Source organism: Narcine bancroftii, chromosome 4 (genome assembly GCF_036971445.1).
Source record: "Narcine bancroftii isolate sNarBan1 chromosome 4, sNarBan1.hap1, whole genome shotgun sequence".
Lineage (NCBI taxonomy): Eukaryota > Metazoa > Chordata > Chondrichthyes > Torpediniformes > Narcinidae > Narcine > Narcine bancroftii.
In genome coordinates, this window is record NC_091472.1 from 251,121,855 (window position 1) to 251,145,777 (window position 23,923).

Sequence of the window (23,923 nt, forward strand, 5' to 3'; positions counted from 1 at the left end):
GCATAATCTCTCTCATCTTGCAATGTTCAATGACTTTAGATAGAGCAAACTCTGGCAGATCATTGAGTTCAACCATCCCCTTTGGCACATTTTGAACCTGTTTTCATTCTATTCTGCTTAAATCCAAAGAACATGGAATGATTCTTCCCAGATGCTGTTGAAACTGCTTGGCTTCAACACCACCCAGACTTGGATCAGGTCCTGCCAAATTTATGCTGCCACTTTTGTATCACAGATGAAATTGCTTTACATCAAATTGCAATACAAGTGCATTCACGTTTATCATCAAAAATCTCTTTAAGAGGAAAGAGTTCGAGTTTGTATGACTTGTTTAGTGGGGGGGGGGGGGGGGGGAAGGTGTAATATTCTTTGTAGTAATATTGCCAAAGTTTAAGAGAAGTCCTGACCTAATTTTAACCCAGCTCAAGCAGTTGGAATGGAACAGAGGTGTCACTGGATTTGGATGCTTCCTGTTTTCTTTCCATGTTCTACTTTTTAACTCACGGAAACATTTGTATTCTGATGTTACATGACTTAGCTGGTCAGAGGTGAATTCCTAGCAGGAGGCAGGATAGCTTAAAGGTCTGTTGCTGACCAGGACAGCAATTCAACTCTTGGATATCTTTACCTTAATTACATCACATTTAGACCCATGCCTTCCTGCACCACTTACTTTATTGTGTGCAATTATTTCTCAGTGACTCTCTGTTGTGTCACTTTCTGTTCTGGTCTTCTAGTTACCTCTTACTTGAACACATAAATAGAATCTAGTGGCACTCAGTGGGTCAGGCATTATCCATGGAGAGAAATGGGCAATCTTGATAAAGGGTATGGACAGAAATGTTGACTGACCCTTACTCTCTGTGGATGCTGTGTAACTTTCTGAGTCCCCCCAGCTTCTCATTGCTTGGTCAAGTTTCAGCATCTGCAGTTCTTGGTGTTTCTCTACCTTCATTTTCCTGTTTGATTGAACACAATACCCTGATAGGCCTGAGAGTATTTGTGTCCTGGAGCTCATGCTAACTCTCCAATGGATTTGATCCTCCAGACGCTACAGATTTTGAATTAAAAAAATAAAGCTTCACCTCCCAGTCACATAAGATTGATTTGGCTCATTCTTAGTTGTACAGCAGTGACTCTTCCCCTACCACAATTCAGCTACTGCTGAATTTCTCATTTGTGATTTATTATCTTTAGGTTTAGCTATTCTAGTGCATTCCTGGCAAGCACCCTTACTTCTACACTCCTTAATGTTACTGTGACTCAACACTGGGCAGCTAGTGCTACACAGTTAGTGTAGCAGTTAGTGCAATGCTGTTATAGCACTAGTGACCTGGATTCAATCCAGTGCTGTCTGTAAGGAGTTTATACGTTATCCCCATGTTTGCATGGGTTTTCTCCAGGTGCTCCAGTTTCCTCCCACCCTTCAAAATGAGTGGGGATTGTGGATTAATTGGTGTATTTGGAGGGCATGGGTTCATTGGGCTGTTACTGTGCTGTATGTCTAAATTTAAATTTACTGCTGGCCTTGCTGGTCGTCCCCCAGCCTTGCTGAGCTGCACACAACCAGTTCAGCAACTGCTTGATTTTAAACTGTTTACCATTCCCTCTCCATCTCTGTGATCACCAGCAGCCAAATACACTGTCCTCTGGATAACCCTTCCTTCTTTCCAACCACCATTGGTTTCTGTGGCTTCAGCTGAAATTTCAACTCCTCCCATCTCCTGGCCCCGTTTGGATGCTTCTTTAATCAAGCCTTTGTCCAAGGGGCTGGAATGATCTGTGGTGCAGGTGGTAGATCCATGAGGGATCTCCACTCTGATGTTCTGCCCATGTTTGCATGCAGAGGTGCAAAAGTCAAACGCATTGTGGAAGCCAGGTTTCAGCAAGCTGATACCCTACTCTGACGCTGGACATCACCAAGTCCACAGGTGACTCCCAGCTGTGCTGAGGTTGGAGTGTGATCACTAACCTGCCTTAAAAAACTATTTGAGTCTTTTTCTTTTGCTTCTAATTTACAGTGTTTAATATATATTTTAACAAAATATATTTTACTATACGCTTGCCACCTCTTTTTAATTGTAAAATTAAAGTTGGTACCACTTGCAAAGGCTCTACCTATGATATCCACAGAAGGTAAGCATAGAATTGGAGGTGAGCAGGTCACTTGTGGACAGCAGGTTGGGTGGAGCAAAATTTGACCTAATGTCCCTGGCATCAATGTGTTTGATAATCCAATTACGAAATACACTCAGCTGTTTAACTAATTAAAAGGCATTATGTACGCTGCTGAATATTTCAATGGGACAATGAATTGAAGTATATAACAAAACGGAACCTGAATCAATTGTCTATTCCATTTGCTCTTAGGGTAGACCTGGCCCAACCGGTGTCCGTGGGCCTGAAGGACCCCAGGGACAACGAGGTTCACCTGGCTCACAGGGCTCACCTGGACCAATGGGCAACATGGTAGGTTATGGTAATTAGAACATCAGGTGTCTGTTAACTGAGAACATGCTGTTGAATGAATGCCTCATCTATCTTTTGCTTTATTTCTAGGGGCCAGCTGGGACTGATGGAACTTTTGGAGTGAAAGGACCACTGGTACGTTGGCTTTTAAAACACATATTCTTTGCCAATTTTAGGTCTTGGATAAGAATAGTTTGGCCATTTCGAACTTACCAAAATGGAGGACATGCACACGTTAGAAACTCTCTTGTGGTGGGTGCCACCGTCACACTTCCCCCCCCCCCCCCTCATCGCGCATGCACACAAGAAGAAACATGGCGGTGCACTCCGCCTTTCCTGCCACTTAATTTGTCTTCCATTTGGAGGTATAGGGTCTATACCCCCAAGTGGAGGTCAAATTAATGACCTGCATGAGGTGGTGATGGACAGTGGGCTCAAAAGCCAGACTGTCCGGCCTAAAACCGGTCATCTGGCCACCTTAGTTAAGAATGAAATTTCCTTTAAAAGGTTAATTGATAGTTAATTTAAGTAAAATGTACCTGGGATATACCATTTGATTTCCCATTGCTTTCCTCATTTTTAATTTGTTTCCTGTCATCAAAGACATAATGTTTTGGATCTTCATTTCCATGTGTGTCTCAAAGTGGTCCTTTGATCTTTCTTTTGTTTCCATAATGTGCTTTCACTTTAACAATAATATATATATATTTTTTAAAATTCACATATTCTTTTCCCTTCATCGTTCATCTCTTCGCAAATTAAAGTAACAACCTCTTGGAAAAGCTAGCACAATATTCAAAGATTCTGAACCTTGGAAATGGTGCCCACAAGAGACCAAATTGCAAGCTGCCTCATCTTCCGAAAACAAAATTAGTTATTGCCAATTCTAAAGAAGTTACATGTGGTAGGGAATGTCTTTATTGGAATACTTTCATGGAGATCATACAATTCACTATTTCTGGAGCAGTGAAAGCAAACAAGGCTGTTATTCCAGGCCAACGTTCCCCTTTATTAACAAGCATAGCACAAGAACAGGCTCTTTGGATATGTAAATGTGATCATTGGAACATTTTTCAGGTGATCCCTGCATTACGGTCACTCAGGTTATAGAAATTCACCCTTCCATCGTTCACAAATCGCCACCCAAAATTTGAGATACAGAATAAAATTAATTCTCACAAGTAATTAAGAAAAAGTAAATAAATTAACACAATATTTTTAACCCCTATCTTTTGGCAAGGAGACAAATGGCATTACTTTTTATTATGGAAAATTCTGATAAGGAACACAACAAATCCTCCTCCCCTCCTCCACCTGGTAACAAAGGGGCTGCCTGAATCTCACTAATGTTGCAGTGAACTTGCTTGTGTGTGATTATTATCCAAGTGCAAAACATCTGACTGATTCACAAGCCTGATTCAAATGCAATCAGCTAGCTGTTAGAGAAAGTAAACAGTTGGACAGAACTTCATGATAGCAAAGGAGAGCACCAAGGTGAAGAGTTTTGTTTCTCTAAATCTCATCCAGCTTTTTAAAAAAAAAATAGATCTGATTGTTATATTTTGGAGCAACTAATGCTGTTTAAGTTTGTAGAGAGCAGTGAATTAAATTCTAATTTTCCCATGGAGGTAGTAATTCAATCCAAGTAAACTTAATGTTCACATGTAATTTACGACTAGTTATCAACACAGAGCTGGAATGAATTTGCTTTGGACGTGATGTGAAAAATCCAGAGAGTACTGTTAAAATAAACTTCTAAAATACTAAGGAATTGAGCCATCTGAAATCTGAATTCCAAAATGTGTTTATGGTTATAAAGCAGACTGGTAACATTTCCATGGAATGGATGCAGATCTCTTTCCTTTGTTCTTCTTCATTGGAAGGAGGCATTCTGCCACACAAATTCATTCCATTTTATTTGCTCTAACCAATCCTCAATCACTTCCAGCAGTAATATAGCAAATCCTAAAATTTGATTCCCAAACTGACATCATAAGAATGTAAAATAGGCCCAAGTAACACTATGATTCTCCCCTGCATGGACAATGAGCTGCAAGCGCAAGCGCATCACATGAACCCTCCTCCCCTGCAGCAGCCGACATTTTGAATGATCATTGCAGCACGATTACCACCTATTCTCCCTTCTCCTGGAAGTGAGAGATTATCCTCCAAGAGCCTCAGGCACAGTTTCTTTCTTGCCATTATCAGACTCCCAAACAAAACTAACACTAGTAAGGTTAGTAAAGGTTCCATTGTTATCAGGTAATACTATATTTAGAATGTAACATACATGAAATTCTATAACTTTGTCTACCGTAAGGAAGTGCTCCAACCACTGAGCTATGATACCATTGCTCTCTTGTAACTTATCTTTCTCTGTAACTGTAATTCTCACTCTGTGCTGTGTATGGGTTGGCCAAATGAACTGCTTGCAAATCAACTTTTTCACTGTCCTTTGGTACATGTGAAATAAACTTGAGCTTGACGTTATATACTGCCACATGATCAGTATAGCTCTGATCCAGGAACAATGGTGGATGAGAGGCATTAATAGGTTGGATAGTCAGCACCCTTTCCCAGGTGACAGTAGCAAATATCAAAGAACAACTTTTTGTTAGCGGGGAAATGTCAGAGGTAGGTGTTTTACCCACATCGTAGTGGATGCCTGGAATTCTTTTCTGGAGGTGGTGGTGACGGCTGGTGCAATAGGGGACATTTAAAAGACTCTTTGATAGGCACATGGATGTAGGGAAATTGGAGCGTTAGGGGCTGTGAAGTAGGGAAAGGTTAGATTGGTGTTGAGTGGGTTTAGAAAGATTGGCACAACCTTGTGGGCCAAAGGGGTAGGACTGTGCTGTTCTATCACCTTGATCAGCATCTCTTCTCTATAATGGAAGAATCAATGATTTTGCCACCATCTCTTGAACTAGGGAAAGAGAGTAATAGCAACAAAATGGTCTCTTAGCCAATCTTTTTGCTCATCTACATTCTGTCTACATTTAACCTTCTATTCTATAAATTTCTGTCTAAATGACTCAAACATAGTAATTGCATTCAATTTTACCTCTCTTGGCAGTGCACTCCAGATATCAACAATTCTGTGTTTAAAAGCTTATGGTTAGATCTCTTTTAAATCTCTTACCTCTCACCTTGCAACTGCTGGCTTGTTTTTGATACCCATACTCTGGGAAAAAGGTTTTGATTATCTACTCTATGTATTCCTTTCATAATCTTGCGTGCTTGAAGCAAGTCACTCCTAAGCCTCCTTTGTTCCAGAGAAAGGAAACTTGGCCTATTGAATCGTTCTCTATAACTAAAGTCCTCCAATCCAGGCAATGTACTGGAGAATCTCCTTTGCACTTTCTCCAGCACAATCGCAACCTTCCTATAGTGAGATCACCAAACTACGTAGAATGATCCAAGTGTGTCAAACCATTGATTTGTAAAGTTGCAACATAATGTCTCAACTCTTAAATATATGTCTGAGCTACAGAGGCAAGCATGCCATTTGCTTTCTTCGCCACCTATCCAACTGCGCTGCCATTTTCATGGAACGATGGGCTTCAACCCATGGTCCTTTGTACATCAAATCCCTTAGAGGTCTACCATTTACTGTTTATTCCCTAACCCTATTTAACTTTCCAAAATGCATCACTTCTCAGAATTACATTTCATCGGCCAACATTCTGTCCAACTTTCCAACAGAATCTGTTCACAGGGGTCCAACTATCTGGGAAGAATTTTCATTAATTAAGTCTACTTCATCTCTGGCTGTGTCTAATGAGATGACCTCTGGAATCCACATTATTTTGTTATGGAATTCACACCTGATCCATATTTTGTCAAATTAGGGACAGTCAGATTCAGAGTTTCAAATTTCAGATTTATTGTCAGAATGCATGCATGACATCACATACAACCCTGAGATTTTTTTTTCTCTGTGGTTGAGGTAGAATTACCACTTATTGGCAGTGCAAAAAAACATACACATGTAAACAAATAAAGAAATGTAAACAACTGACTGTGTAATCAGAGAGGGTAAAAATCAATAAAGTGCAAAAGTATGAGTCCTTAAATGAGCCCCTGGTTAAGTTTGCTCTTGAGGAATCTGATGGCAGCAGTTGTTCCTAAACTTGTTGGTGCGAGTTTTGTGGCACCTATACCTTTTTCCTGATGGTAGCTGCAAGAACAGAGCATGTGCTGGGTGATGTGGACCCTTGATGCTCTCCAATGGCAGCGTTTTCTGTAGATGTTCTTGATGGTGGGGAAGGGTTTGGCAGTTTTGTCCTGGGCTGTGCCCGCTAACTTTTGTAGGGCTTTAAGCTCAGGGGTATTGATGTCCCCATTACCAGACTGTGATGCAGCCAGTCAGTACATTTTCCACCACACCTCTGTAGAAATCTGCCAGGGTTTCCAGTCATACTAAACCATGGTAAACTCCTGACAAAGTTCAGTCTCCGACATACTTTCTTCATGGTGCCATTAGTGTGTTGGGTCCAGGAAAGATCCTCTGAGATAGCAACTCCAAGAACTTAAATTTGCTCACCCTTTCCACCTCTGATTTCCCCCAATGATCACTGGATTGTACACCTCTGATCTTTCCTTCGTGAAGTCAACAATCAGTTCCTTGTTTGTTGCTGCACCATTCTGCCATGCTTTCAGTCTCTCTCCTCTATGCTGACTCATCACCCCTTTTTATACAACCCATTACCATGGTATCATCAGCTAATTTGTAGATGGTGTTATTGTCGTACAAACCAGAGTCATAACTGTATGGCGAGTAGAGCAGGGGAATAAGAGCACAGCCCTGTGGTACTCCAGCACTGATGGAGATTGCAGAGGAGATGTTCTTACCAATCTTCACTGATTGTGGCCTGGAGCTATATATAACTTTGTTAGGCAGCACTTGGAATACTGTGTGAAATTTTGGTTGCTCCATTACAAGAGGGATGTGCAAGCTTTGGAAAGGGTAAAGAAGAGGTTTACCAGGATGTTGCCTGGATTAGAGGATATGAGCTATGGAGAGATATTGGACAAACTTGGATTATTTTCTCTGGACCGTAGGAGGCTGATGGAGGTGGACAAAATCATGAGAGGCATTGATAGAGTGAACGGTGAGAATTTTTTCCCCAGGGCAAAAGAGCCACCCATTAGAAGACATGCTTTTATGGGAAGTTTAAGGGAGATGTGTAGGGCAAATAAATTACACAGAATGGTCAGAGCCTGGAATGGGCTGTGAGGAGTAGTGTTTGAAGCAGAAACAATAGTTGTGTTTCTTTTTTGGCTTGGCTTCTAAATATACACATGAATATGATGGAAGGATATGTATCAGGTGCAAGTAGCAGATGATCTTGACATCATATTCTGCACAGACGCATGGGCAGAAGAGCATGTTCCTGTGCTGTATTGTTACATGTTCTCATCTATCAAGGCATTTTCGGAAATGTGGGAGGAAGCAGGAGCATCATGGGGAAACCTACATACTTAGAGGAAGAATATGCAATGTCCATATGGACAGCAGCCAAGTATTCAACCAAGGTGTAATTGGACCTGTGAAGCAGCAGCTCTATTAGCTGCAACACTTGATCATTTCTGTGGGGAGTGTGGTTTGTGATCTTGAAAGGGCCAACTGATGTTGGGTATGTGCCCATCTGTGAAGCAGAATGTGTTCCCTAATAACACATTGTTCATATCAAACAGTGAGGTTTGATCATGCAAGAGTGGCAGACATAACAAGACCAACTGGCTTTTGACTCACACAAACCTGTGACTCCCTGCAGCCACAATATTCATCCGAGAGGGGTAAAACATCCCAGGCAGCAACCCAGCAAAGCTACTCTGGAGAATCTCAGGCAACATAAAAACACCTGCTCAATGTCTGCAACACACTGCACTCCACTGATGCCCTTTTCTGAACTATGACCTTTCTTCACAGTAGGAGACTGCTCATGGTTGATAAAGCAAGCAGATTGTATGTTTATAAATTAAGCCATTGCCCTGGGGTCTAATGGACTTCCATCCATTATGCAGGGTTCACCAGGCATTGGGGGTCCCGCTGGATTTCCAGGCCCTCCTGGGTCTTCTGGTCCACAGGGGAGCACAGGTCCACCTGGAATCAAAGGCCAAAGGGTAAGAAACTCATTTATTTAATGATATGAGCAATACAATTTTAATATTAACTCATTTTGGGAGAATATTTATTCAAAAATGTATTTTATGCATATTTCTTATTTTCCTGACATTCATTTTTGCTGAGTAATTAATCTTCATCCTGTGCCCAGCCTTTAACTGGACAAGGCCCACACTAAAAATTGGAACTGCAGTGTTTTCCATTAACAATGCACAGAGATAGCCACTAAACTACAGAAAAAATATAATCTGGTTTAATTCATAAAGATTCGCTGGTGGGTTTCTATGGGATTTCTGATCTAACTGGTGTACATGTGGAAGATGAAGCTCCCCAAAAAATGAAACAGTTGTTAAAATTATTAGCCTCTCCTTTATTCATATAAAGTGCCAATGTTTATGAATAGACCATGAACACATTAGGTTCATGGTCTAGAGATAGGGTTTTTGATTATGTTTTTGAATTAATAATTAAGATATTTATATAAAACAATGGAAGATAATAAGCCAAGATAGAATAGAGCCCACTAAATGTATGGTGCATTTTGAAAGTTGGATACATCATATCCCAGTAGGAACATTGTTTTCACAGCTGCGTGTGGTAAGTCTTAAATTGCGAACCAGATTGACAGCAGGACAGGCAGCATCTATGAAGGGAGAAATAGAATTAGTACTTCAAGTTAATATATGCACCATTGATAATATAATAATGTATGTATGCATTGTTTTTAAAGCTTTTGAATTTCTTTTAACACAAAATTGACTGGATGATGCTGGACTTTCCTTGGTGCATGGAATAATTGACCAAGGAGCTCTCATACCTATACTTGCATGGAGAAGGACAGAGAGATCTGATCTCACTTGCTCACCACACCTCGAGCCGGGGAATTAGATCTGGATGGTTGGTTTAATGAATCAGCTCTGCTCTCTGAATGCTCTTGACAACTTTTAACAAACAGTTAAGCTGGAGCTTTGTCACCTTTCAAATTCCTCAGTAATTCCAAGACCTTTTAAATGTATTAAGGTGAAGCAAACTCTTGCACATCTATGAAGAAAAATTACCTCCCTTTTTTTTAGACATATACCACAGTATATGGTACATGACCCACAAGCCCATGCTGCCCAATTTATTATCCAATTAACCTACATCCCCAGTATGTTTTGAATGGTGGGAGGAAACTAGAGTCCTTGGAGAAAACTCACACAGACATGGGGAGAACGTACAAACTTCTTACAGACAGCACTGGATTCGAACCCCTGTCCAGTCCCAATCGCTGGGGCAGTAAAGGCGTTCACTAACCGTTATGCCAACCGAGCCGCAGGTTTTCTCCTCTGCAAAGCTGGAACTCCAGTAAAATTAATGGGGTCTCAGATCCTCGCTGGTGTGAATGATGCATTGTGGGAGAAATAACTCCTAAGTGAATCCCAAACGAGACCAGATCCTGCTGTTTGATTCTAAGGCAATTCCAATGATGGAGTGAATAGATAGAACTGGCCAGCTTTCTGGATACTGAGCTCATAAATCTAGGACTTGTGTCAGTTCAAATGGCTAATTGCCAGGGCTTCCCTTCAGATCCATCAACCACAACCAACATGATTCTGTCCTTTAGGAAAATTGCTACTTAACAATCAACTGTTTCAATGAATATTCATCAAATAATTTCAAAATTATTTACTGACAGTGACGGGTTGACACTATTAATTAAATTTTAATTAAAAAGGTAAGAACAGAGCAGATTATTCACCCCCTCATGCCTGCTCATTAAGATGAAGGCTGATATTTTATCTTAGTGCCACCTTCCTGTAGTCATCCCAAATCAACTGATTCCTCAAGTATTCAAAAAATCAATTTGGTCTCTGTCAGTGGGATTCACCATCCTCTGGAAGGAGAAATGTTATTATTTTGATAATTCCAAGAGTTTGGTTATAACATTATTTCTTTAATTCAGGGAGAACAGGGACAAATAGGCTACAAAGGAGAACGTGGAATCAAGGGCGAGCCTGTAAGTTTCACCAGTTTTCAATACAAAATAATCACTAAAGATATGGGCTGTAGAATTTACTGATTTTATTGTAAGATGGTCATGAGTTTAAAGTGTTCAATGAGAAAATTGAAGAAGGCAATATTTTTGTACTTTTCACATCCTTTTATCCTCTCTTCGTACCACCACTTGTCAATTATTGTTGTTTTAATGATATGGAGTTTAATGTTTATGAAAACAGAAACTGGAAATATGGAAGATTACTTAACCATAGTGAATGTGATTTGATTGCTCATGTAAAGTGAGGGTTTAAATGTGGATCAACATGGGATTTTCACCTCTCAATGTTAGCGAGGCCCCATAATCTGAAAAATGCATGAGGAAATGAAAGTTTTGTGTCCTATGTTGTACTGTGGCATACTGCGTAGAGGAGCCATTCTCAATCCCCCCCGCCACCCAGAATCTGCTCAAGGTTTATGGGCCTCCTTTCCTTTGAACTTTTGCTTTTATCTGTACATCTCTATATTAAAAAAAAACAAAATATATTTGTTACATGAGGTGAAAGGTAAACAAGGCTTTTAATTAAATGTGCTATGGCCCTTGGGAGGAGGGGTGCATAGGGCCCATATTGAGAATGGCTGGTGCAGAAGTTGGAACATGTTAATTGGACCATCTGTGTTGGTGCTTATCCTCCCTGTTGGAGTTGTATGGGAATTGGGATTGCTACCCATGTTCCCTATTTGTTCCATGACATTTATCAATAACGTTAACCAGAAATGGAATGGGCATGTTTTCTGCTTCAGCAAGAGAAATGATGACCATGGAACTATCTGCTTCTCAAACAAACAATAGGTCATTTATGCTTCCCCTGAGGTTAGGTGAGGCAAGAACTGGAAAGCATGGGTTAAGGTTGAAAGGTGAAATGTTTAAAGGGAACATTAGGGGGATATTCACGCAGAAAGTGGTGAGAATGTGGAACGAGCTGCCAGCTGAAGTGGTGAATGAGCTCACTTTTAACATTTAAGTAAAATTTTGATGAGTTAGGGTACATCAGTGGAAGGGGTATGGAAGGCTGTGGTCCAGGTGCATGACAACGGCACCAGGCAGAATAATAGTTCGGCACAGAAAGGATGGGCTGAAGATCTGCTTATCTGCTGTGGTGTCCTATGGTTTTATGCTCTTTATGGGTGGAAATCTAGCATCCTTAATTAGTCTGGCATATTAGTCTGTCCAGACCCACTAATGTGGCTTTCTGTTAAATGCTCTTTGGAGTACCTACTAAACCATACAGTAATACCATAAATGCCATGTTAAGGGAGCACACGAGTATAATCATCTGAAATATTTGGCAATAAATCAATCAAGGCCCTAAATTTGAATCCAGCAAAGTCGTTCTCGGCTCAATCAAGCTTGCAAAGTCTTCCTTGTGAACCTTTGGGGACTGACATCTAAAGAAATGTCCCACAATCTAATGAAGCACCACAAGATGTAGTCATTCTCAGATAATCTTGCATGATTCTCCACCACAATTCCTGGGCACATTCTTCCTTTCAGCAACATGGATCCAAGTGACAGGGTGGCATGGTAACACAAGCAGGAGGCAGTAGTCATGGGAGTCTCTTGGTGTCAGGTCAAACTTGATTACCAACAACCACCTTCCCTCCAATGGTGAATCAATACTCCTCCATGTTGAACAACAATTGGAAGAAGCACTGAGAATAATGAGGCCACAAACATGTATTTAGTTCAGGACTTTGTTGATCACCTTGAGTGCCCTAGGAGCGCCCCTAAAGGCTGAGTTGGCCAACGCTTGAGAGATATATCTGCCCAATTGTGTGAAGAACCCAGCTTGAGGGATCGCTTGACATTGTCACCACCAATTACCCATAGCAGATACATCAAAGATTTTTATGGAAATGGTCACCCACACTTTGGTTGGGGAGACCAAATCTGTCTTCGTGGAGAGGACATCTTCTATCATTTTGTCACAATAATTCTAATTGGGATCAATTCATTGACAGTTCACTACTGGGCATGAATGAAGCATCAGGGATCATCAGAAACTGAACTACCATCATGTATAACCTTGTGACCCGGCAAAACATTCATTCTACCATTATCATCAAGCCAGATTATTAATCCTGGTTCAATGAACAGTGCAAGAGGACAGGGCAAAGGCAATGTGAGGTGTACTTGATGCACAGTAAATAACTCGAGAGGCTGAGATTGAGTTACTGGTCTGCAGGCTTTTATTCACAATGGACAGGGATCTCATCCTGTGGTGTGACCCGGGCTTTCTGCGGAAGGGTCTGGGTGTTAGAGGCTTTATATAAGGACAAAGGGGGAGGAGCCACAGGTTCAGTCACAGAATGGGGTGGAGCCAAATAATGAGGAATACAGCAATTCACCACAGCACTAAAATTGAGGTCTCATCTTGGTGAAGTTGCTAAGCAAGACTACATGCATGATAAACAGTAAATACAGTATTCAACAGACAGGGTGAAGTGATGGGTCAGATCAAAGTCTCAGGTCTCAGGGAATTGTGAATGGTGTATTAAATAGGAGGAGGAGGTGGCGGCCCCAAGATCATCTTCATCCTCAAAGATGAGAGTGTAAAGATAACGTTAATCACTTGTAACCCTGTTCACCCAAAAGTACTGAACAGATAATCCACCTCAGCTTCCTTCAAGATGCTCTACCATCACAGAAGCCTGTCTCCTATTAATTTGATTTACTGTTCATGATATCAAGAAATGGCTTACGGCAATGGAAATGACCAAAACTATGGGATCAAACAATATCTGGCTGTACTATGGAAGATCTGACCTCCAGAATTAGCTATATCTGAGGCCAAATGCTCCCCGTACATTTCCAACATTGACAGGGACAATTCAGGAAAATTCCCAAATGAGCCCTGTTCACATAAAGCAGGATAAATCCAATATGTCTAACAACCACCTAATCAGTCCACTCTCAATTCTCAGCAGAGAAATGGAGATGGCAATTAACTGTAACAAAGTCACCAATGTTCATCAAAGTAATATTTGATGAGACATGGCATCATGGAGTCCTGGTTAAACCAAGTGAAACACAATCCAATGATCAGAGCAGTCCAAGATCTAATCACTTGTGGCTACATGGTTACTAACTTTCATTTTAGGGTAAGATGTGTAAATGTATTACATTGTCTTCAGTTTAACTCCACAGTGAATGAAACAGCCAATATATGCACGCAGCAAGACCTAAACAATATCTGAATATGAGCTGAGAAATGGCAAATAATATTTGTGACACAAACATTGCCAGACAATGACCATCTCCAACAAGAAAGAGTCTAAGCACATATTCTTACATTAATTGGTGTCATCATTGCCATTACTGATCCCAGCAACAAATTGTTGGGGTCATTATTGACCAGAAATCAACAGGATAAGTCATATCAACACTGTGACTGCTAACGAAAATCAGAGTCTGGATATCCCATGGCAAGTGATTCACCTCTCACTCCAGCGCTCGTTCCTTTCACCACCAGAACATACTGGATGCAGCATGTGCTATTTACTTATAGCATTGTTGTGCACCTTGGCTACTCCAAAAGCAACTCCCAAATCTGCAACCTCCATCAATAAAAATGGCCAAGCCTTCAGGATGCACAAGAAAATCTACCCCTCACCAGTTTCCTTCTAAGTTTGCACACTGTCCCCACGTTGGAACCCTGTCCCACAGTTTTTCTGTTATCTTGGAATATCTTGTTGAAGAGGACTGCAGGTGGATGTCTTTAGAAGGACTTCAGTGCTTCAAGATTGGAACTCACTTCCATTTCTCTAGAGCAATTTAAGATGAGCAGTAAATTAAAAGGTGAAACAATTTTTTAAAATAATTACTTATGAATAAATTTTTAAAAAATCAAACTAAAAGTCGGCTTCTTCAGCAGTCCTTTGTGATTGAGAATTAATTTCTTAACCTTCATTTTTGTGGATTCTGAAGAGGATAATGAAGCCAATGTGGGAACACTTCCACTAATGGGGTAGATGGTGGCACAATTGAGGTGAGGCAACGTCTTAGGGACTCCATAAGGTCCAACTGTATGGTCTTGAGCATCCCAATGCCCATGCTGAAAAATTCATCTCCAGTTTGAGTTGTCATGGTCCAGTAATCTTGAGAATTTGCATTTCTTCCAAGGATACTTAAGGCACTTCTTGAATCTTCTGTCTTCTTGGCAAACATTTTCCATCGAAAGAAAATAGATTGTACATACATCTACAAGTACACGAAAAAGAGAGAATAATGAGATCGAACCTGAATAATGAAGCAAAACTATTATTTTGCTTCTATCTTAAATTGAAGGAATGGTAAATATACCAGAAATGATGAGGAACCAGAACTAGCATGGAGCAAATGACAGAAATTAATGGACAATTTTTGTTGGGAGTTATCTCTGTTACTCTTCACATCACTGTGTCGTTGCTGAAGTCTTGATGTTGTGGTCAGTAAGGTGCCATTCATTTTCAAAATTTCCTCCCTGCTGGTAGCTCAAATTTATGGTATTTTCCAAGCAGTATGTGGATGTGGCTTCTCCCGTTCCCTGTCTCTACTTGTTCAATCTCATCGTGTTGCGCAGGGAAAATCAAAAGTCTTGCAGAAGCTCGAAATCAGAAATAAAAACAGAAAATCCATAAACACTCAGCAGATCAGGAGAATCTGCGAAAGGAGGAACATAGTTTATTCATTGGGTGTCTGACTGCTGAGTCTTTCCACCTATTTCACCATGAAGGACCATAGGTTCTTGTTGGGAGAATTGCAGTGGGTACCCTGTCCAGCAGGCAGCTTGCCACTGACATAGAGTCTGGCTGCTATGTAGAGAACAGGGTAGAAATTGTTGGACAAATTCCCTACACCAGAGTTTATGAAATTAAGGGGTATCTGCAAGCTAATGGAGGCACACACAGCTTCCTAAATTCTCTCATGTAGGAAACTTGGACAACAGCAATGAAACAACAATAGATCCTTCTCTCTAAGAATCTAAAACTCTGTCATCAGATGTAAAAAAATAAGTGAAATCTGTTACTTGCAAATCAATAATAAGGCAGTCTGGTTTCCAGAAAGAGAATTAGTGTTTGAGAAATCTAGTATCCAGAGGATACTGATGGCAGGCTCGATTAGGTGGTCCCGTTAGGTGTAGTATATCTGTGCTTTATAAAAACATTTGATAATCTGTCACATAAAGTGTGCTTCATAAACTAAGGGCTCAAAAGATGTGGTTTGGATTAAAGAAAGGAAGTGGTGAAATGAAATAACCATTTTCAGGTTGCAGGCTGGAGCTATGCTGGAGCTTGGCTTTGTGTAAAACTCATGTCTTAGACATAGAGATAATGTATCTACAAACCTAGATGGCCAAGTGATCCAAGTGCAGGGGTCCTACGATACAAGTAAGCTGGTTAATTAGTGATCAAGGATGTGGAAAATAGAGTACAATTTGTAGAAATAAGATGTTGTTCCTTTTGATTGGAAAAGAAATAAATTGTATTTTAACTAGTGAGAAATCAATTGAGAGAGAAATTTCAGGTTTCTGATATGAAACGTAGACAATTTAAATGTCCCTAGGCAAAACAGCTGACTAGGGATATATTTTGTTGATTATAATTTAAGAATCTTTGAGCCTTGCTCCATTTGAACCAAGCCTTCATGAGGCTCTGCAAGAGTAATGTCGATAGTTCTGGGGACTGTACCAATAATATATTTTATTTGGATACTATATAGAACAGTTTTACTGAATTGATTCTTGGAATAAAGAGGTGCTTCAAGAATAGAATGGGCCCATCATTGCTGGATTCAGAAGAGGTGATCTCTGAAATATGTAAAATTCTAAAAGAGAATTAATGAAGCAGGCTCCTTTGGCTTGGAGTCTGGCACTAGGGTGCATGGAATTGAGAAAATGATTGAAGGGTCAAATTTATGCTCATGTTTTTATTTGTTATGTTGCAATTCTGTGATTGCTCAGCACTAGACCACACTGTACCAAATACTTGATGAGTACCAAATACTCCCATCCTCTCTTCTGATCCCCCTTCATTTTTAATCTTTATCCATGCCTCCTTATTGCAGTCTTCAACCACAGAAATGGCCCTTTGGTATGCACATGTACAATGTAGGAATGGTTAAAGAGACTGAGGAGGTGCTGGGAGACGTTACATTTGGGGTGGTTTGTTGATGTATGGACTTAGCCAGAGAATGCGATAACACAAAAATCATTGCTTAATTAATGAAAATTTTGGATAAACATTTAAAGAACCAAAAGATGCGAGGTTTGGGAAGAATTACATAGCATAATTGGAGATCATCTAATGATTATCCCAATGCCAAGTCTTTGAAGGAGCCACCAATTATATTTCATTACCTTTAAGCCTATTGAGTCCATGCCATTTTGCAGAGCAATTGTAGTATTCCACCACTTGTTTCTCTGTAACCCCTTCTCTCTCTCATGCCTATTTAGTCCCTCTGATTCTCCTACCTCCCGTCCATACGAGGAACAATTAACAAGCAGTAATTAACCTAATAACCATCATAGCTCTGGGATATACTGTAAGAGGAAACCAGAAAGCCCAGGGCAAACTCCATGCAACAAAGCTTGAGGTTTGGATCAAAGCCAATTACTGTAGCTCTGAGGCAGCAGCACTGCCTGTTGGGCCACTGTGTCACACTCTGACCCATTTCCCTGCTCTGGCACCAGCCTTCTTATTTTGTAGAAATCCAGTTTTTCAGATGCCCTTTCAGCTACATTAAATATTCTTTTATCATCATATAATAAAACAGATATAATATTACACAAAATTGCCTTTAGTCTGCTGTAAGGCAAATATTCGCCATTAGAAGAAGTTGCCCGGCACCCCATAGAGTCAGAGAAAGAGAAGCAAAAGACAGTCCCTTCTGAGTCACTGAGAGTCCGTGAATTCACCTCCAGTGCTTGTGCAGCCATACAGACTTCCGTCCAAACTGTCAGGAGCCCAAGCTCCGATCCAAACCTCCGACACCTAATCTGAAAGCCTTCAGCACCCCTGGCACCCTCTTGCATCCCAGTTCTGAAACATGGTACCCCTTCAGCCAGTCTCGAGCCAGTCTCCAGCAGTCTGCAGCTGAGTGGGAGTACTTTGACTGCAGTCACCTGCAGCCTGGGTGGTTTTCAGTTGCCTCGAGTCACCCACAGTCCACCGCCTATGTGGTTTTCAGCTGCAGAGCCCTTCACTGTTCTGCTGTCATTGTCAGGGTCCAGTAGGGTAGTCTCCTCAGCTTTTCCTTCTCACACGGGAGGTGGTATCTCTGTTTTCTGCTGCCCTGCACCAGCCCTCTACTTCCCCAGAATCTACAATCCCTTGAGGCTACTGCCAAATACAGGTGCTGCCATCTTGGGCCCAGAACCTGCGGTCACAGGATTTTACAATGAACCACCATAGGCACCTTGGAGCTGTCGATAGTTGGACTGGGCAGCAGAATCCTTCTGGAGGAGTGCGGTGTCTCCGCTCCCTGCTCTCCCCGGGTCTGCACCAGCAACTCTGGCTATGCCGTTATTTTTATTATATCAAAGCAAGTTCAGAGTTTTGGGGGGGAAAACATCTAGAGTCTCAAAAACATGCATAAAATGAGGCAAACAGTGTGCAAGTCTGCTCATTTATCACATAATAAGATATGCTTTGCATGAAGCTGTGTGTATATTCACCACAAAGCATCAAGACTGAGTCTGCTTGCCCTTAAACTGAACCAGTAAATTTCAAGTCGTGTGCATTCTGCTGCCCATGTTACTGGCCCTTCTGCCTGTGAAAATTGTTCCCGCCCATGATAAAGGTTCTTGCTCCATAGACTCTGATAAAATGACACAACACTTTGAAATCACCCACAAATCTTTAGTGCTTTAACCACAACCTTCACTTCTCTACATGGAATCATTCTAGAAAGTGTTCTGTCCAATTATTTGAATGTGTTTGTGGTGAGCTTTTGGAAAGTGCTAGTTCAGAGATTTGTAGAGGCTGGATCACTGTGGCTACTTGAAGTGCAATTAATTAACAATTCATTAATATTAATTGTTTTTGATTAATTAAAGCTTTTTGAAAGTTCTTTGAATTGGCAGGAATGGGGAACTGACACAGAAGTGGAGATGAGGCCTTGAGCAGATCATCCATAATTGTACTGAATATTGGTGCAGGTTTGAGGAGCCGGGTGGCCTGCTTCAGCTCTTTACTCATATTCATGTTCTTGAAATATAACACCTCGAACCAGGCACTGTACCACAGAGTGGGTCTAATCAGTGATTTGTCAAGACCTTTCATCATTTTATTTTCTTGTCATGTACCTCATGAGAAAGTTACGGAGTATATTATATAGCTCTTCAAGCCTGTTCTACATATCCACTTGCTTGCCTGATCCTACATCATTCCTTTATTCTGCAACAATTTCCATTTTGAGTATATTTGATAACTGGAGATCGATGGCACATGGCATAGAGAATTCCAAAAGTTATCAGTCATCTGAGTAAAAGAGATTTTACTCTAAGAGATTGTCTTAGAGCCAGAGAAATGAACCTCACAACATTCACACTGCCCACCTCTTTCAGGGCACTTGCCTCTCACTTTTCCAGACTCCGGTGAAGTTGGCTCAATTTTATTTGACAATCCTTCAGCCTGGGAATCATCTGGTCCACTTATATTACACAAGCGAGATATTGTAACTAAAGCAGATCACAATTCCCCACGTGCCAGGTCACCAAAGTCCGAGAACAATACCACAGTTTCTCATCATTTTCCAAGCCTCTTGAATATATAATTTCCCTTCCAAGATGCTTTCCACATCAGCAAATTAATTTGCTATGGTCTGTGAAACAACATGTGAATCATAATGCACACTAATCCTATATGCCTTTTCCACAAATTTGTCATCCTGTCCTACCACATTCAAAGTGCTGCGCTCCCTATTTGTATCCCAGATCCTCTTTGTTCCCAAATCTCTGAAAATTGTAGCACTTAAATAATATCTCATAATTGTTCCTGCCAAGGGCATAATTTCTCACTTTTTACAATGAATTTTAAAAATGGGGGATTTTCACCAGTAGATTTTTCTTTTAGTTTAACAACCTTTTCAGAAGTATTGATTTATTATAATGTTCCTAAATTAACTCAAAATTGAATACATTTCAAAGCTACTACAAGGTCTGTGAAAGAAAAGCTGCTATGTTGCATTAAAGGATTTAAGATTAGTCTGCACTAACATTCAGATGTTGGTAATCATTTTTTATCACCTTCAACCATCTAGGGTCCACCTGGTCCACAGGGAGCTTTTGGTCCAATGGGTGAAGAAGGGAAGAGAGGACTTCGTGGTGACCCTGGTCCAATTGGTGGTCCTGGCCCAGTTGGAGAAAGAGTAAGATAATTACAGTTTATATGTGCAAACAAATATGACTGATTATCATTGAAATGTCCAGGAATGTACTCGGAGCAAACATTTGAAAAATCATCTAAATTGATTGTAATCTTTCAATGTGCACATTAAAAGTATGAATATTGTGTAGTACTGAAATAAACAATACACAAGTGGCACATTGTCAGGCAGTAGATAGGTTATAGAAAGCACACAATGTGCTTCACACATATACCTGAGAGTGTCACAGTAGAGATGGTATATATAGTTTTTCAGACCCAGTGTCGCAAAAGAGAAATATTTCCATTGGTGAGGACAGGATCAAGACTTCAGGTAATGTTCTCTAAAAAGTATGACAAGGTTGGTGTAGCAGTTAGTGCAACATCTTTACAGGGCCAGTGATCGGGACCGGGCTTTGATCCTGCACTGTCAGTAATGAATGTGTACGTTCTCCCCTTATCTGCGTGGGTTTTTCCTGTAGGGTCTGGCTTCCTCCCACCCTTCAAAACGTACTGGGGGAATAGGTTAATTTGGTATAAATTGGGTGGCATGGACTCATGGGCCAAAATGGCCTTTAACTGTGCTGAATGTCTAAATTAAAAAAAAACATAATGTCCAGGTTGTTGGTTAGGAATTTACCCAAATTCAGTCAATACCTTTGGATCTGAGCTTGTATGAAAATAAATGGTCAAATGAATTCAAAATTACATCATTATTGTCATTTTCTGGATATTTATACGTTGACATCATGTCTTCTTTCTAATTAGGGTTCCCCAGGTAATCGTGGTTTTCCAGGTCAAGATGGGTTACCTGGTCCAAAGGTAAGCAGCTAATTTTTAATGCTAAAAATTAATAGTTTGTAACAAAGGTGCTGTGTATTTCATTTTTTTTAAACCCAGGATCTCTATTCAACACTAACGTGGAAAATGCTTTCTACGCCATTAGGGTGCCCAAGGACGGCGTGGTATAACAGGTCCTTCAGGCCCCAAAGGATCTGTTGGTGATCCTGGTCGCCTTGGTGATCGTGGTCTCCCAGGTGCAAGGGTAAGATGATTTCTGAGGATTTGAATAGTGTGACAGTGTCTTATACTATATATATATATATATATATATATATATATATATATTCTTTTTCTTTTTTCTTTGGCTTGGCTTCGCGGACGAAGATTTATGGAGGGGGTAAAAAGTCCACGTCAGCTGCAGGCTCGTTTGTGTCTGACAAGTCCGATGCGGGACAGGCAGACACGATTGCAGCGGTTGCAAGGGAAAATTGGTTGGTTGGGGTTGGGTGTTGGGTTTTTCCTCCTTTGCCTTTTGTCAGTGAGGTGGTCTCTGCGGTCTTCTTCAAAGGAGGTTGCTGCCCGCCAAACTGTGAGGCGCCAAGATGCACGGTTTGAGGCGTTATCAGCCCACTGGCGGTGGTCAATGTGGCAGGCACCAAGAGATTTCTTTAGACAGTCCTTGTACCTTTTCTTTGGTGCACCTCTGTCACGGTGGTATATATATGGAAATATCGTGTCTGCACGTTTGGCAGCATATTCAGTTCACCAAAAAGCATTCTGTTGGAAACTGAACTCAAATGAAAAACCATGAATATTTCAATAGCCCTGTAAATACTGTGAAAATTAGATCTAAAGTGAAAAAAAATATAATAAATATTAAATTTAAAATTTGAATTTGTATCAAATTTTGTAAACTAATATGAAGAGCTATTTATTTTGTTTGAATTATATTTCAAGATCTTAGCTCTTTTTATTCCTTCTGTGTTTTATGGGATTGTATCCTGACATTAAAAAGACTGGAGATTTGGGAAACATTAATAGAATTCACTTTAATTTCATATCTTTTACATTATAAATTTCCTTTGTGACTGAATTCACATAATCCAGATAAGAAATCTCTGCAATAATGGACTTTATTCTCTGTGATGTTATTGAATCAATTTTATGGTTGAAGATCTAACATAATAAAATAAATGAACTAGAAGCAGAATCATATGTTCAAAATATGTATAAATAACAATCGCTAGGGGCCAGATCCTGCAAATTCCCTTCAATGTCTTCAGTGGTTTTTAATTTAACTCTTTATACTGGCAATACCCAACATTTGATAGAAAAGTGGAATACTGAGGTCGGACAGAAATAAGGAAAAATTTTCTGTACTGTAACTTGTCAGGATATTGAAAAATAGAATCTTGGGTGAATTTGCAAATCAACTGTTTGTCCGAACAAATGACAAAATTTTGCACTTCCTGAAAATGAGAGAGAGAGAGAGAGTTGAAAGGTTAGGACATAGAACATTACAGCACAGAAAGCAGGCCACTTGGTCTTTCTTGTCTGTGCCAACCACTATTTCGCTAGTTCCACTGACCTGGTCCCATTCCATAACCCTCTAGACTTCTCCCATCCATGTATCTATCCAATCTATTTTTAAAACACAGGATCGAATCTGCATTCACCACATGAGATGGCAGCCCATTCACACTCCCCTCACTCTCTGAGTGAAGAAATTCCCTCGTGTTCCCCCTAAACTTTTCTCCTTTCAGCTGAAAAGTATGACCCCTCATATTTATCTCCTCCAATCTGTGAAAAAAGCCTACTCACATCCATTCTCTCTATACCTATCATAATCTTGTAAACCTCTATCAAAATAAAAATATATAAATGAATTAATATATAAATGAATTCCTAAAAACAAATTCCTGCATTTTTATGGGTTCAAAGTATAAACATGAATTGGCAGATAAATTGCATATTTACAGGATGCGTCTGAATCTTATGTGGTATTTACTGTATATATTAATAGTAAAAAATTATGTCATAGACTTTCATTAAAAATTACAGGGTCTTACAGGAAATCCAGGAGTCACAGGTGCAGAGGGCAAACCTGGAGCAACGGTATGTATTCAAATCAGATTATAACACTGGAATGAAGGGTATTCACTGGGATATTGCTGTTCATTATTTTCATGTTGCTTTGTTGACTCAGTCATGCTCAAACTTTTATGTCTGACCATACATTTAAAACAGGCAGTTGGTGGATATTGCTTTGTTCACAGCTACCACAAATTAATGCCTCATAACCATCTGGGGATCAGAGGTAAAGAGGGTAAGCAATTTTAAGTTCTTGATGGTCATTATCTCAGAGGACCTTTCCTGGACCCAACACACCAATAGCGTCATGAAGAAAGTTTGTCAGTGCCTCTACTTCTGAGGAGCTTTTGGAGGTTTGGTATGACACCAGAAACCCTGGCAAATTTCTGCAGAGGTGTGGTGGAAAGTGTGCTGACCGGTTGCATCACGGTCTGGTGTGGGAACACCAGTACTCCTGAGTGTAAAGCCCTGCAAAAGAATTTTGCCCAGGACATCGCAGGCAAAACCCTCCCCACTATTGAGTACATCTACTGGGAACACTGCCATCGGAGGGCAGCAGCAATCATCAAAGACCCACACCACCCAGCAAACACTTTTTCTTGCTACTACCAGCAGGAAAGAGGTATAGGTGCCACCAGACATGCACCACCAAGTTCAGGAACAGCTGCTACCCTTCCACCATCAGACTCCTTAATGACAAACTCGATCATTTATGTTTTTTTACATATAAATAACAATATTTTCCATCGTCAATTTTCACACTTACCTTCTGGAGTGGCCGTTCACACAGAACGACCTGTGTACGGGTATCACCGTGTGTTCAGATCAAATACCTGAGGTGTGATACTTAAGCAGGCTGGATGTGGATTGACTTTGCCCATTACGTCGTTTTCATTAGCCCTTTGTTGAGGACTGCCTGCAGTTCAGCTTAGACTGCAGGAAGTCCGTAATAATGTCTAGGGTGCTGCAGGTAAAATTTCAGAAGGAGAATGAGTCATTAATTTCTGCTCCGATCTTTTTTACATAGACTGCGTTTCGGGAATTTGGGAATAATTTCCCAGAAAGCAG

General features: G+C 40.5%; 1 protein-coding gene across 1 annotated transcript in view; it reads left to right on the forward strand.

The window, feature by feature from the left end:
• col5a2b (collagen, type V, alpha 2b) overlaps nucleotides 1–23,923 on the forward strand; it is a 163,764-nt gene that overhangs the window by 64,012 nt on the left and 75,829 nt on the right. The window contains exons 15-22 of the mRNA XM_069936211.1: nucleotides 2,371–2,469; nucleotides 2,560–2,604; nucleotides 8,500–8,598; nucleotides 10,545–10,598; nucleotides 19,878–19,985; nucleotides 20,750–20,803; nucleotides 20,928–21,026; nucleotides 22,826–22,879. Coding sequence (XP_069792312.1) covers nucleotides 2,371–2,469; nucleotides 2,560–2,604; nucleotides 8,500–8,598; nucleotides 10,545–10,598; nucleotides 19,878–19,985; nucleotides 20,750–20,803; nucleotides 20,928–21,026; nucleotides 22,826–22,879 — 612 coding nt within the window. The remainder of the gene's footprint in view (nucleotides 1–2,370; nucleotides 2,470–2,559; nucleotides 2,605–8,499; nucleotides 8,599–10,544; nucleotides 10,599–19,877; nucleotides 19,986–20,749; nucleotides 20,804–20,927; nucleotides 21,027–22,825; nucleotides 22,880–23,923) is intronic.